The following is a 12,765-nucleotide window of genomic DNA, read 5'->3' as shown; positions in this document are numbered from 1 at the left end:
CATGGAAGCGTCCTCCTCCCACCCGTCGTTACGCGTGTGTGTATGTGTGTTGTATGTATGTACATATGTATGTGCGTGAGCGTACCACGCATGCATGGCATCGCCTGCCGCTTCCCCTCTCATCCAACTAACCCCTACCCTCTTACATGTCCGTTTGTTTCGAAACAAAGGACGTCCAAACGACGAGCTGCTCCCCCCCTCCCCCTTCGCTCCCCCACCCACCCACCTACCCACTGACTCTCCCCTGCCCCTCTCTCCGCAGTCTTCGCTGGCTGACCTTTTTTTTCTTCTCCCTCTCTCTCGTCGTTTCTTTTGCCGGCTCAGCTGCTCTGTGCGTCTTCTCTCCGCATCCCTCCATGCCCCCTCCTCCATCTCCTCCCCCCTCCCCATTCTCCTCGCTGAGTCCTCGTCGCCCCTCCCCCTCTCTAGAACGCCCCCCCCCTGGTGTGTGTCTTCGGATGCTTCACGACTCTTTCCAGTGGTGGCGGTACAGAGGTCACAAGACGTGACGCCATAGGATTCGCGAGCGCGGCATATACACCGCCACGCGAAGAGACGGGCTGCGATGGCTGTGATGGCGCAGGACGCTGTGGGGGGGGGAGGGGAGGGGGGGCCTCACCGCGTGTCGGCCAGCGGCGCAACGTGCCGATGACGCGGTGAGCAGGCAAAGCGAAGGAAAGGGCGGCATCGATGGATGGGCGACGTTTTCCCTGCTGTGTTCGTTGTTCGACTTGGCGCACACCTCCGTTGTGGGCTCCCTCTTTCATTATATCTTCTATCGGTTATCTGCTCTCCCTCTCTCCCTTCATCTCTCTCTCTCTCTCTGTGTGTGTGTGCGCGCACGCGTGCTCTTCCCTGCTTTCCCTTTCGTTTCTTGCCCTCCTACTCTCCTCTTCCGTCTGCGTCTGCGTGTCGTGGCCTCTACGCGCTATCCTATGTGTGCGTGCTGTCTCTACCCGGCTGTGTCTCGTCCCTCTTCCTTTTCAGCCCCTCCCCCCCTTCTTCTGCCTCGGGTCGTGCTCTATGTTTGTCCTCCCCGACGTCGGGCTCTGACTGCCAGCGCGAGTGTGTGCGCCGCCGCGCAGACATGAGGGGAGTCAGCGCTGCATGGGACCCCTATCGCTCGCACACCCCCGCAAACGATCTCTCTCTGAGCCTTGGTCTTGCATGGAGGCCGGCCGCATCAAGAGGACGACGCCAACAACATTTTCGCTGTGCCTCCCGCTGGCCCCACTCCCTTCCCCATTCCGCCGAAGATGAGGAGGATCACGTCGCTCCACCCGGCCTGTGACACGCCGAGTAGAGCGGTGTTGAGTTCCTCTTGCACGGTCGACTGAAGCGGGGGAGGGCACGTGAAAGGCACAACCCTCTCGAAGTCCAGCGCTGGCAGCCAAGCTTGACCGCGTGCTTGTGCGCGTGTGTGGCAGCGCCGCTGCCGCCGGAGCCGTGAACGAGTCCTGGCGTCGCCAGTTTGGCATATGCCTGTGTATGCTTTAGCCACATCCGTCCCACCTCTCTCTATCTCTCGCACAGACGCGCACCGCAAGCAGTGAGCAGAAGCCCGTGCGGCAACGTGTGCACGCGCGTATTCAAATTGCTTGTCCGCTCGCCTGCGCAGCCGCTTGTTTCTCTTCCCCGCACCCTCTCCATGTAATCCACCTCTCCCTCCTGTGCCTTTACCCTCTGCGCACGCATGCCGCTGCTGCCGCGGCGTCGACAAACCCACGGTGGCGGCGCTCAAAAACAAAGCGAGGAGAGGGGCGGACGCACCCGCCCCCCCTCACTCTCTGCACCGTGCACCGCTGCTCTCAGTTTTCTCCTTCTCACGGGTCTGTCACGCACCGACGTGGTACGCCACAACACCCTTGGTGTGCCTTCTACCGCGGACGTCCATCGTCCCGTTTGGTTTTCCCCCTGCGTTCATCTGCGCCACGTTTTAGGCGTGCTGCTCACATCCACGCGGCCCCCTTCCCCTCCCCTCCCTCCCTCCCCCGACACATCACGCGCGCGTGGGTCCGTGGCGTCTCACACAGCATGAAGCGAGCGCGTTCTCCGTCGGCCGACAGCACCGTCTCAGCCTCGGCTCCTTCCGCGGTTTCTTTATCGAGCTCCGCGGTCTTTGACCGGTCGCTGTCCTCGTCTTCGTCCCTTTCGGCCATAGAGGAGAAGGAGGAGCCGACGGCGAGGCCACTTCTCTCGATATTGGAACCAGTGCTGGCGCAGTTGAAGGAGGGGGAGTTGTTCGCTGACGCCCTCCGACGGTACTCGAAAGAGAAAGCCGCGGCATTCGAGGCGCTCGCCCAACTCCATCAGGAGGCCATGACGCAGCACGAGTTTGTGATGATGCGCATGACGCGCGAGGCGATCCTTCTCAGGGCTCTCGAGGAGGCCCGCCGCACCAGCACCACTCTCCCGCACGTGTGGATGATGCGCTGGAAGGACAAACCAACTGTCCAGCACGGGCCCTTTGCCGACGACGCCATTCAGCAGTGGGGCCGCGACGGCTACTTTGGCAAAAAGGAGGCGGAGCTTCGTGACATCAATGGCGTCGGCAAGTCGTGGCGGCCGGCACTGTCGGTGGTGCACGGCCCTTGAGTGGCTTAGCATCCACCTCCTCTCGCTTCCCTACACCGCCGTTGTGCACAGGCTTGTGGGCTATCTTTTATGCAGCCCTGGTGCGGCTCTGTGCGTAAACACGTACACCCCTGTACGCATGCGTATGCAACTCAGAACAGGTGCCAATGTGGGAGACTCACACGCCTGTCCTCCTTCTCAGGCTTCTTAGGCGCGGGCAAGTAGTGATGGCCAACTACTGCGATCGCCCTCTGCCCGATGCGTGAAAGGCGCATGTGGCGCTGCTGCCGCTCTCACCCATGGCACCACGACGACGACGCCGACCACCACCACCATTACCGTTCTCCTCTCTCCGTATTGCTTCCCCTGCTCTCCCTCCGCCTCATCTCGCTCTGCATTTTACACACCCGCCCATCAAAAGGGCCGTCTGACGCCCTCCGACCACACCCTCGTCCTCGACAGCACCCCTTCGCCTCCTTACCATCTGAGAGCAAGGCGAGTGACGGCGAGTACGAGTACACACACACGTACAAATACACAGACACACACGCATGCATGCACACAGGTACACACGTCCTCCTTCCGTTGTCTGTGTCCCTCTCTCTCCCTCCTCGCTTCCATCATCATACAGAGGCGTTCGCACGACGCACCGCCGCACTTCTTATTTCAGATCCCTCATCTGCACCACGAGGCGCCTTTCCATGCGCACGCACGCGCATCATCGTCTCCGTCCCTTTCCTTCTCCGTGTCCTCCTCCGTCACTGCGAGCTGCCTGAGCGCGAAGCGAGCAAGTGCGCCGACTGTCAGTCACCGCCTCCTCGACTCCCCGCTCGTCTTCTCTCTACATCGGTGGCGGAAAAGGACCCGCGGCACCCACGTCGCTTCGGCTGCTTCCTCGCGTCTCTCTCTGCCCATCTTAGACTCTTTCTTCGTTGACGCCCCACTCCCCTTTCCTCGTGAAGCGGCCGTAGATTTGTGTGCGTGGCGGCCAGAGCGTCGCAGATGATGTCGGCCGAGCCGCCGTCGTCGCAGCCGTACATCAGCGACGTGCTGCGGCGGTACCAGCTGGAGCGCTTTCAGAGTTCCTTTGCATCGAGCATGACCATCAAGGACCTCCTCGCCCTGCAGCCGGAGGACTTCAACCGCTACGGCGTCGTAGAGGCAATGGACATTTTGCGGCTGCGCGACGCCATCGAGTACATCAAGGCCAACCCGCTCCCCGCCTCGCGCTCCGGCAGTGACGTGCTCGACAACGACGGCGACGGCGACGGCGACGACAGTACGCCGGAGGGGAAGGAGGGGTGCTCGACGGAGCGCCGACGGCAGTACACAGCACGCGGAACCACCGTCCTTTGCGGGTCGACCGACACCGCCGAGGAGGTGAAGCGCAAGAGCCGCATCATCGTCGCCATTCGCAAGCGTCCGCTCAGCGCCGGGGAGCAGACGAACGGCTTCACGGACATCATGGACGCCGACAACAACGGCGAGATTGTGCTGAAGGAGCCAAAGGTGAAGGTCGACCTCCGCAAGTACACCCACGTGCACCGCTTCTTCTTCGACGAGGTTTTCGACGAGGCGTGCGACAACGTCGACGTGTACAACCGCGCTGCCCGCGCGCTGATCGACACCGTCTTCGACGGCGGCTGCGCGACATGCTTCGCCTATGGGCAGACAGGGAGCGGCAAGACACACACGATGCTCGGCAAGGGCCCCGAGCCGGGCCTGTACGCACTCGCCGCCAAAGACATGTTTGACCGCCTCACGAGCGACACGCGCATCGTTGTTTCCTTTTACGAGATCTACAGCGGGAAGCTCTTTGACTTGCTGAACGGCCGGCGACCACTGCGAGCCCTCGAGGACGACAAGGGGAGGGTGAACATCCGCGGCCTCACCGAACACTGCTCTACCAGCGTGGAGGACCTCATGACGATCATCGACCAGGGCAGCGGCGTTCGCAGCTGCGGCTCCACCGGCGCCAACGACACGAGCTCCCGCTCCCACGCCATTCTCGAGATCAAGCTCAAGGCGAAACGGACGTCGAAGCAGAGCGGCAAGTTCACATTCATCGACCTCGCTGGAAGCGAGCGCGGCGCCGACACGGTGGATTGCGCGCGACAGACACGCCTCGAAGGGGCGGAGATTAACAAGAGCCTACTCGCTCTGAAGGAGTGCATTCGTTTTTTAGATCAGAACAGGAAGCACGTCCCGTTCCGCGGCTCGAAGCTGACTGAGGTGCTCCGCGACTCGTTTATCGGCAACTGCCGCACGGTGATGATCGGCGCCGTCTCTCCGTCCAACAACAATGCCGAGCACACGCTGAACACGTTGCGCTACGCCGATCGCGTCAAGGAGCTGAAGCGCAACGCCACGGAGCGGCGCACCGTGTGCGTGCCCAACGACCAGGAAGAGGCCTTCTTTGACACGACCGAGAGCAGGCCACCGTCGCGGAGGACGACAACTCGGCTTTCTGCGGCCGCCCCGCTTTTCTCCGGCACTTCGACGGCTGCCCCAGCATGTAAAAGCACGTTGCTCAGCAGCCGCTCCGTCAACACACTCTCGCCGTCGTCGCAGGGCAAGTCGACTCTCGTCACCCCGAAGCCACTGTCGCGCGATCGGACTCCGGACATGGTGTGCGCTAAGCGGCCCCGCGACTCAGACCGAAGCGGCGAAGACGAAGTGGTGGCGCGGCCGAGTGGGCGCCCAAGCTTCAAGCGCTTCGAGGGCGGCGCCGAGCTCGTGGCGGCCCAGCGCAGTCGTGTCATTGACCAATACAACGCCTACCTCGAGACGGACATGAACTGTATCAAGGAGGAGTACCAGGTGAAGTACGACGCAGAGCAGATGAACGCCAACACGCGCACCTTTGTCGAGCGCGCACGCCTGCTGGTGAGCGAGAAGCGGCGCGCGATGGAGTCCTTCCTAACGCAGCTGGACGAGCTCGATAAGATCGCGCAGCAGGTCGCCAGCATCACCGCCTTTCAGCAGCACCTGCCGCCAACGCAGCCGTCTTCATCGTCCTTTTAGGTATCGCTCTTTCTTTTTCTTGTTGTCGGTGTTCGCTGCGCGTTTTGCGCATGTGTCTCTCACTGTTTTTTTTTCCATGTGTGTCTGTGCGTGTATGTGAGTGCGTGTGCGTTTGGCCATCAACACCGGTGCTGCCGTGCAGGTGCTTCGTTCGAGGCGCTGTATGATGCTTCCGGTCCTTTGCCGGCTTTGGTGGGCTCAAGCCCTCTCTGTTCGTGGTGACCGCTCTCGTGTTTTCGGTCGCCGCTGTTTTAGACTGGGACGCTCTCTTTCATCGCTTTCGCTCCCCTCTTTCCGTTTTCGCTCTCTTGTGCCCTCTGCCTGTCTGTCCGTGTGTGTGCGTGTGGCGTACCGTTCGGTTTTTTTCTCTCTCTCCTATCATGTTAGACGTAGATGCAACTCCCCTCCCTCCCCCCACTGCCTCAGCCGCAGCCCCACGCAGCTGCAGTCGATGGCCGTTGCTCCTCTTCTTTCTTGGCCTCATCGATTCGGGCGGTGCTTTTGTGTACTGGATGTGTGGGTGCTGCTTCATCATCCATGCGGACATTCTTTCTGCGTGCCCCGTGCGACCCCTCACTCTCTACCTCTCTGCATCTGTCCATGAGCAACGTCTGTATCCAGCACTGGCAACAACAGTGCCGCTGGCCTCTGTACCATCCAGCTCTCCGACGCACGTCCAGCTCCAGCGGCTTAGAAACAGACCTCCCCGCTGTTGCCCACGACAATACGCTTGTGGAGGGGCGGTCGCGAACAAGTCGTTGCCTCCCTCTCTCTCTCCATGTATATGTGCCTGTGCGTGTGTGTCTGTGATGGCATACGTTTTAGCTCTGTCCCGTTCTTGATGTTTTTATGTCTTGTCTCTTCGGCTTCTCGCTCCCTCTCTCACGCCTCGCTCAACCAACACGGCGCATCTGTTGTCGTCTGTGTGCCTGTCGTGAGGCCCTTGCCGTCTGCGCCCTCTCCTCTACTGTCCTTTGGACATCTTCGCGCACTCGACCCCTCCTCCGCTCACGGAAGACGGGAAAGGGAAAAGACGACCGCCACATGCGCACAACGTCACCTCGCCCCCGCGTAGAAGGACAAGTAGAGGCCAGGGTGGGCGGGGTATTCACGTGCCGCCGGTGCAGCTGCCAGGGGCGCAGCAGCTGGAGGCCTCCTCAACGGCATCAACAGATGGCGCAAGGGTAGAGATGTTCTGCTGAGAGAGAGAGAAAGGCGCGCGGGCTGCTGATTGCACACTGTACTACGTGTGCTTGCACATACCTCTGTGTGCCTCTGAAAGTCACACACGAACGTGTCTTGCCGTCTTGTGCCCTTTTCCTCTCATCCTTCACGACCGTCTATCCTGCTCTTCCTCTCTCCCCCGTCTTCTCGCGTATTTCTGTGGGCGACGTGTGCCGCTGCATCAGTGCCCCCCCCCCCCCCCCCCTTCCTCCCTCCGCTTATTCGTCTGCTCTGGACTGTGAAGTATTCCCTCTGCAAACGCATCGCTCACACCGACCCACCTACGCACAGACGCCCAGAGCGGACCGTGCTTCGCCATCTTCGAGCGTCGCTTGCCTCATGCAGTGATTTCCTTCACCTCCCTCCCCTTCTGTAGATGTTGAGACGCTGCTCAGCGCTGCTGAATGATCCGCCACTGGTGAGCGGTGGCCCGGTCCTGGGTCTGATGCGGGACACCGGCACGCGCACAACGATCCGCCCCTCCATCATGGACGCGCAGATCACGCAGAGCGCGCTGGAGGCGAAGATGTCGAGCCTGCTGGCGCGTGAGATGCAAGCGGAGAAGATGGAGGCGGAGCGCGAGCCTCCGCTGAAGCGCAAGTGGGTGAAGGCGCCCGTCTCTCAGCTGTCGACGAGCCTCTCACGGCGTGACTGGTTCCGCCTGATGAGCTTCAACATGATGACGGACGCCTGGGGGCCCAGCCACACCACCCCCGTCGAGGCGGTGCGGGTGCGCGTGCCCGAGTTTACGCGCAACCCGGAATGCGACGACCCCAACGCCTTCTGCGACTACGACCCCTCCATCGACAAGGAGCTCCCACCCTTCCTCACGCCGGAGCACCGTCGCAAGCACATTGTGGAGCTGCTGCGGTGCTACGACCCCGATATCGCCTGCTTGAACGAGGTGAAGCGGACCTTTTTCAACACCGAGTTGTGGCGATACGTGCGTTACCTCGGCTACGGCACGCTCTACCAGTCCAGTCGTGGTGCCCAGGTGCGGGCACTCCGCAAGGGTGACAATGCCGCCGCTGCGGCCAACCAGGGCAAGATCGCCGAGGAGGAGGACATCGGCAACGTGCTCCTGTTTCACAAGGGCCGCTTCTTCCCGCTCATGATGCCCGGCCGCGACATCGGCCAGCGCTTCCACTTTGCGCACTTCGTCGGCATGCGGGACAGGGTGACAAACATGACCCTCTACGTCGCTTGCGTGCAACTCACCGCGGGGGCAACGGCAGAGGCGGCCGACGTCCGGCTGCACGAGGCACGACAAGTGCTCACGATACTTGATGCCCTCGGCCGAAACGACGCAGATCGCTCGCATCAGTCGCACATCGTCTGTGGCGACCTGAACAATCAAGCGGACGATGAGCCGTGCGTGGAGCTCCTGCGCGACAAATTTTTTTCCACGCATGACCTGGTTGGCGGTCCACGCTGGACGGCGTGGCACTACCGAGACGACGCCCGCGCCGCCGCCTATGACACGTACTACACCAAGAACGCGGAGCAGGCTCACCGCTCCGACAAAGCCTACAAGGCCGAGGAGGAGATCCAGCGTTTCCGGCGCACGGACGCGGGCGGCTACCATGGCGTCTTCTCCAAAGTGCGGCTTGTGCGTGACGAGATCGAAGCACGAGCTCACAAGAAGCAGCAGCAGCAGCTGACGACACCGCCGCCTGCTGACACGGTTGCTGCTGCGGCTGCTACTGCACCGGCGCCATCGCCAGCCCCTGCACCAGCGCTGTCTGACACCGCCGTCAGGGTCGACCAGCTTGCGCTCTTGAAGGAGAGCCGAAAGGCGAAAGGCATCACGTACAACACACAGGACTTCATTTTCTACGACCCCAGCACGCTCGCCCTGCATCAGGTGCTGGACGTTCCTGAGGATGAAGAGGTGAACGAGGCGCAACTTTTTCCTAACCACAAACTGCCTTCTCACCACCTCCCGCTCTTCATCGACATCTCCTGGATCGACTCCTTCCCCGATGTCGCCGCACGAACGTTGAAAGACTAGGCGCATAGTGGTGAGAGTGCGTGCTCAGCGTGTCCGTGCCTGTGTGCCTCTACTGGATTCCTCGCTGGTTCGAGGAGTTGTTGTCGCTGGTGGTTGTTTGTCTTTCCATGCTCACACACGGGAGACAGACAAGCCCATTGTGCCGCACCGCACGCATGCGTCCTCACTGACACGCGGGGCATCATCACTGCTCGCGCCTGGTCGTGCAGACGACAACCTCCATCCATAGAAGATTCGAGCGCATCGAATGGGCGACGAGGAAAAGTGGCTGCTGCGGCAACGAGAGAGCACAAAACGGCGACTGCTCACAATCCCCGCGCTCCTAACCACCACGCCCTTCGCTGGCGTCTGCCACTCGCCTAGTGTGGCTCACTTTGCACAGCTCCGTCAACGGCGCATGAAAGCGTGCAAGTACCCCCACGGCTGTGCTCCTCCTCTCCCCATGCGCCCTCAGGATGCTGCTCCTCGCTCAGACATCACCTACAACACTAGGGAAAACAGCCTTGGGACCGACATGTGAGGAGCGTGCACCACACCTCTCATATTCGCCACGTGGCCGCGACTCTGCATCCACCCTCATCTCTCCCGTGAGACGGATTGCCTGTGCTATTACTCACAGAAAACACCTCTACCCTCTTCCACACTCCCTCCCTCTTCTTTCTTCCCACCCTCCCCTGCCACGCATGAGCCCCATCGTATCCCCACTTGCCCGCTGCACCTGTGCGTACCCCGTGAAGTCCTAGCGGACCCTTGACGCAACCACTGCTCCGCCTTTCTCCTTCTCTGTTCTCTCGCTTCCTTACTTTTCTTGTTTTCGTTGGTTCTTCTCCGGCGCGCACCAGCGTTTCAACCAGCGGTGCGGAGGGGGGGGGCTGTGCTTGACCTTCAACGTTCCTTTCATATTCGTTTTCGGCTTCTTGGCCAACTGTCCTTTTCCCCCTCTTCCCCCTCTTCCCCCTCGGCCCTCACGCCCGACATTCATCGCCGGCTCACGCATCTCCACTCGTTCGTCCACCGTCTGCGTTCCCGTCCATTTCGTACACTATTTCTCTCCTCGTTTTCCCCGCTTGTCTCTCTCGCGCTGCTGACAAGATGCGCTGCGCTCTCGTCTTCGTGCTGGTCGCGGCGGCGCTCGCGTGCTTTGCACCGGCAATGACGCATGCCTACTCGACCACGTATGCCGCGCGCAGCGCCGGCAGTGGTGCCTTTGCCTTCGATCCCCTAGAAATCGATTTCTGCAAGTTGCAGGACGCGGCGTCGCACACGGCCATGTCGACCTCCGCCTCTATTCAAGAGGCTCTCCAGAGCGCCTATCAACGCGAGGGCATTAGCGGCAACATCCCCCTTGGCGGCATGACGGAGCAGGCGGTGTGCGCGGGAACCCAGTGCGAGTGGCGGTGGTACCGCGGGCTCTTCCGCACCACCCGCCCGCTGTTCCTGCGCGGTGTCAACTACTGGGGCGTAAACGATGACTCGACTCCAGTGGACAGGACCACTGCTGTGCCGGGCTCCTACACCAATTTCGAGACCAACTACCCGCGTTCCTGGGGAAACTTGAGCTACTGGGGTAAGCGCCTGGTCGTTATGCAGCCCTCCGGGAAGTGGGTGAACACGGAGGTGTCCACGTCATTTACGCATTTTCTCTGCGAGTACTACGTCTACGCCGACTCCGATGGCGTGAATCGGCTTGTGCCCACCTTCCCGGGCGGCAGCGCCATTCCCTTCGTTAGCAGCTCCGGCCACACGTACACGTACTGCGGCAAAAAGGTCGAGGTAGACTCGCAGAGCCGCTGGATCCTCCCGAAGTGCAACGAAACGTTCCCATGGTGGGGCAGCCTCGTCATCGCCGTCGTGCTCTATATCATCCTGATTGCTCTCATCATTAGCATCTGGTGCTGCTGCTGCATCCGCCGCCGCAACAAAGAGGAGAAGCGCCGCCGTAATATCATCGGATCCCAGTATGACAACCAGGGCGCTATTCCCACTCAGTCGGAGCTCGGGCTGAGCCGTCGCAACTCTTTCCGAGGCACCAGCATATACAACTCCTACGACGACTCCGACTCCGATGCAGATGCGTACTCCTCGCGCGAGTAGACGGGGGGGGGAGAGGCGAACAAGAGAAGAATAGCACATCAGTGACCAAGCGACTCTGCAGAGACATCGCCTCTGCCGCCTTGCTTCCCTTGCCCTTCTCACCTCTCTCCAGTCGGCCCGCTACTGCTGACGTGCGCTCACGTCGACCACATCGCCCCATTTTCTCTTTGCGCGAACTGAATCGCGACTTTGCACCCGAATATGTGGCTGTCCGTGCGTCTGTGCGTTGCCCTGTTCTCCGTAGAACGCACACGCTGAACACAAAAGCATTTTTTCTTTGCGTTGGGCTGCACAGCTTCTAGTTACTGTTCTTCGTCCACTTCACACCGTCTTCCGGCGTTTTCACGTTTCAGCTCTCTTCTTCCGCTCCCCTTGCTTTCCCCCCTCCCCCGACATCTATGTGTATGTGTGTGTGTGTGTGCCTTTGCGCGAGAGAGCGAGAGCGCGCGTATGCTTCAAGTATGCACTGCCCTCTTCCCCCTTCTCTCTTTTTCTGTGACCTTTAGCTGTGCCCCTCCCTCTCTTGCTGCATATTTTTCTTGTGTCTGCCTTATGTGTGTTGCCTCTCCTCTGCACTCTCTCCTTCCGTCGGTCTCTTTCCTTTCTTTCTGCTCTCTCTGTCTCTCGCTCTCTTTGGATCTGGGGTGCACAGCACAGCGACGCAGCAACGAAAGGAGCATGGAAAAGAAAGACGACGGTGACAGATAGAGAGAGAGACAGACAGAGGAAACGGCGGTAGCGAGCAGAACGGCGCTGCTTGTCATGCCTCTGATCTCTCTTGTAACCTTGTTTCCCTCGTTGTGCTCCATTTTCGGTTCGCAACATCCATCCGTGGTCTGTTTCATGTAATCCGTCTCTCTTTCTCCTCCTCCCGTGTGCGTCTCTGCCCATCTCATTCTGTACTGTCTGTTTTCGTTTCTGAATCCCTTGCCCCTTTCGCCCTACTTTTCCGCTACCTAACAGTGTCGTCTCCATCGCGTGGTGCGCCGCCCCCTTTAGCGTCATGTCTTGGCGACGGTCAGGCTTTGTTGAGTTGATTGGCGGCACTACTTCGCTTTTCCTCCTCCATCGCTGACTGCCATGCCTATGCGCGATTTAGCCGAGGGCGACTCTGTCCCTTCTTTTTTCCTTTCCCTTCGTTGACCAACGATGAGGCTGCTGCTGGTGATGCAGTCACGAGCGCGGAGACCTTCGCATTCAACGCACAGCGACGTGCTGTCTTTTGTTTTGCTCTTCTCTTTCTCGTGACTCCGTCTTCCCGCTGCTCTTTCTTTGCTTATGTGTCTGCCGTCACATGCACGCTTATTTTTATTTTTATTTTTACTGGCCTCCTTGTCTAACAGCTTCATTGAACGTGTCGACATCACCGCGAATGCCACTGCAGGCTCGGCGTCGGCTCACGTGCTTGCACTGCTGCCCTCCCCTCCCCCCTGTGGGCGTGCCCCCGCTGTACATGGAGGGGGTGAGCGCCGGCGGCCTCGGAAGGTGCCACGAGCACCAAAGCAGCAGCACACACACACACATACGCATTATGTGAACAGCTCAGCAGTAACGCGGGGAACGTTTTATGAGCAACGACGACACAGCACAGACACACACACACGCACACACACCAAAAAAAAACTCGATAAACATACCGGTAGAAGACAACATTCCATGACGGCGGATGGCAAAGATACGCGACAAAAGTAAAAGAGCCGAGAAAGAAAAAAAGCAAACAATGGAAGACAACCGTGAGAGGGTGGCCACATGTGTGCGTGCGTGCAATCGCTGCAGTGACAACGAGAAAAAAAGAAAGAAGACTCGCTCATCAGCCAGCGGTCGCATGGCAGCAGGAA

General features: G+C 60.1%; 3 protein-coding genes and 1 pseudogene across 4 annotated transcripts; all 4 read left to right on the top strand.

The window, feature by feature from the left end:
- Positions 1 to 2,034: 2,034 nt before the first annotated feature.
- Positions 2,035 to 2,604, top strand: LINJ_01_0040 (annotated as a pseudogene). The gene has a single exon. A coding segment is annotated over exon 1 (570 nt).
- A 972-nt stretch (positions 2,605 to 3,576) lies between these two features.
- Positions 3,577 to 5,598, top strand: LINJ_01_0030 (putative MCAK-like kinesin; the record flags this gene model as incomplete). Its single annotated transcript, XM_001462580.1, has 1 exon — positions 3,577 to 5,598. One exon carries the CDS (start codon positions 3,577 to 3,579, stop codon positions 5,596 to 5,598), a length of 2,022 nt encoding a protein of 673 aa, XP_001462617.1.
- A 1,600-nt stretch (positions 5,599 to 7,198) lies between these two features.
- On the top strand, positions 7,199 to 8,833 carry LINJ_01_0020 (conserved hypothetical protein; the record flags this gene model as incomplete). The annotated part of the gene is made up of 1 exon (XM_001462579.1): positions 7,199 to 8,833. The coding sequence occupies one exon, from the start codon at positions 7,199 to 7,201 to the stop codon at positions 8,831 to 8,833; it is 1,635 nt and encodes a 544-aa protein (XP_001462616.1).
- Positions 8,834 to 9,925: 1,092 nt separating this feature from the next.
- On the top strand, positions 9,926 to 10,927 carry LINJ_01_0010 (hypothetical protein, unknown function; the record flags this gene model as incomplete). Its single annotated transcript, XM_001462578.1, has 1 exon — positions 9,926 to 10,927. One exon carries the CDS (start codon positions 9,926 to 9,928, stop codon positions 10,925 to 10,927), a length of 1,002 nt encoding a protein of 333 aa, XP_001462615.1.
- Between the last annotated feature and the right edge of the window lie 1,838 nt (positions 10,928 to 12,765).

This window comes from Leishmania infantum, chromosome 1 (assembly GCF_000002875.2).
Source record: "Leishmania infantum JPCM5 genome chromosome 1".
NCBI classification, from domain to species: domain Eukaryota; phylum Euglenozoa; class Kinetoplastea; order Trypanosomatida; family Trypanosomatidae; genus Leishmania; species Leishmania infantum.
Note: the sequence above shows the minus strand (reverse complement) of the source record. Positions and strands in the feature narration are given on the sequence as shown.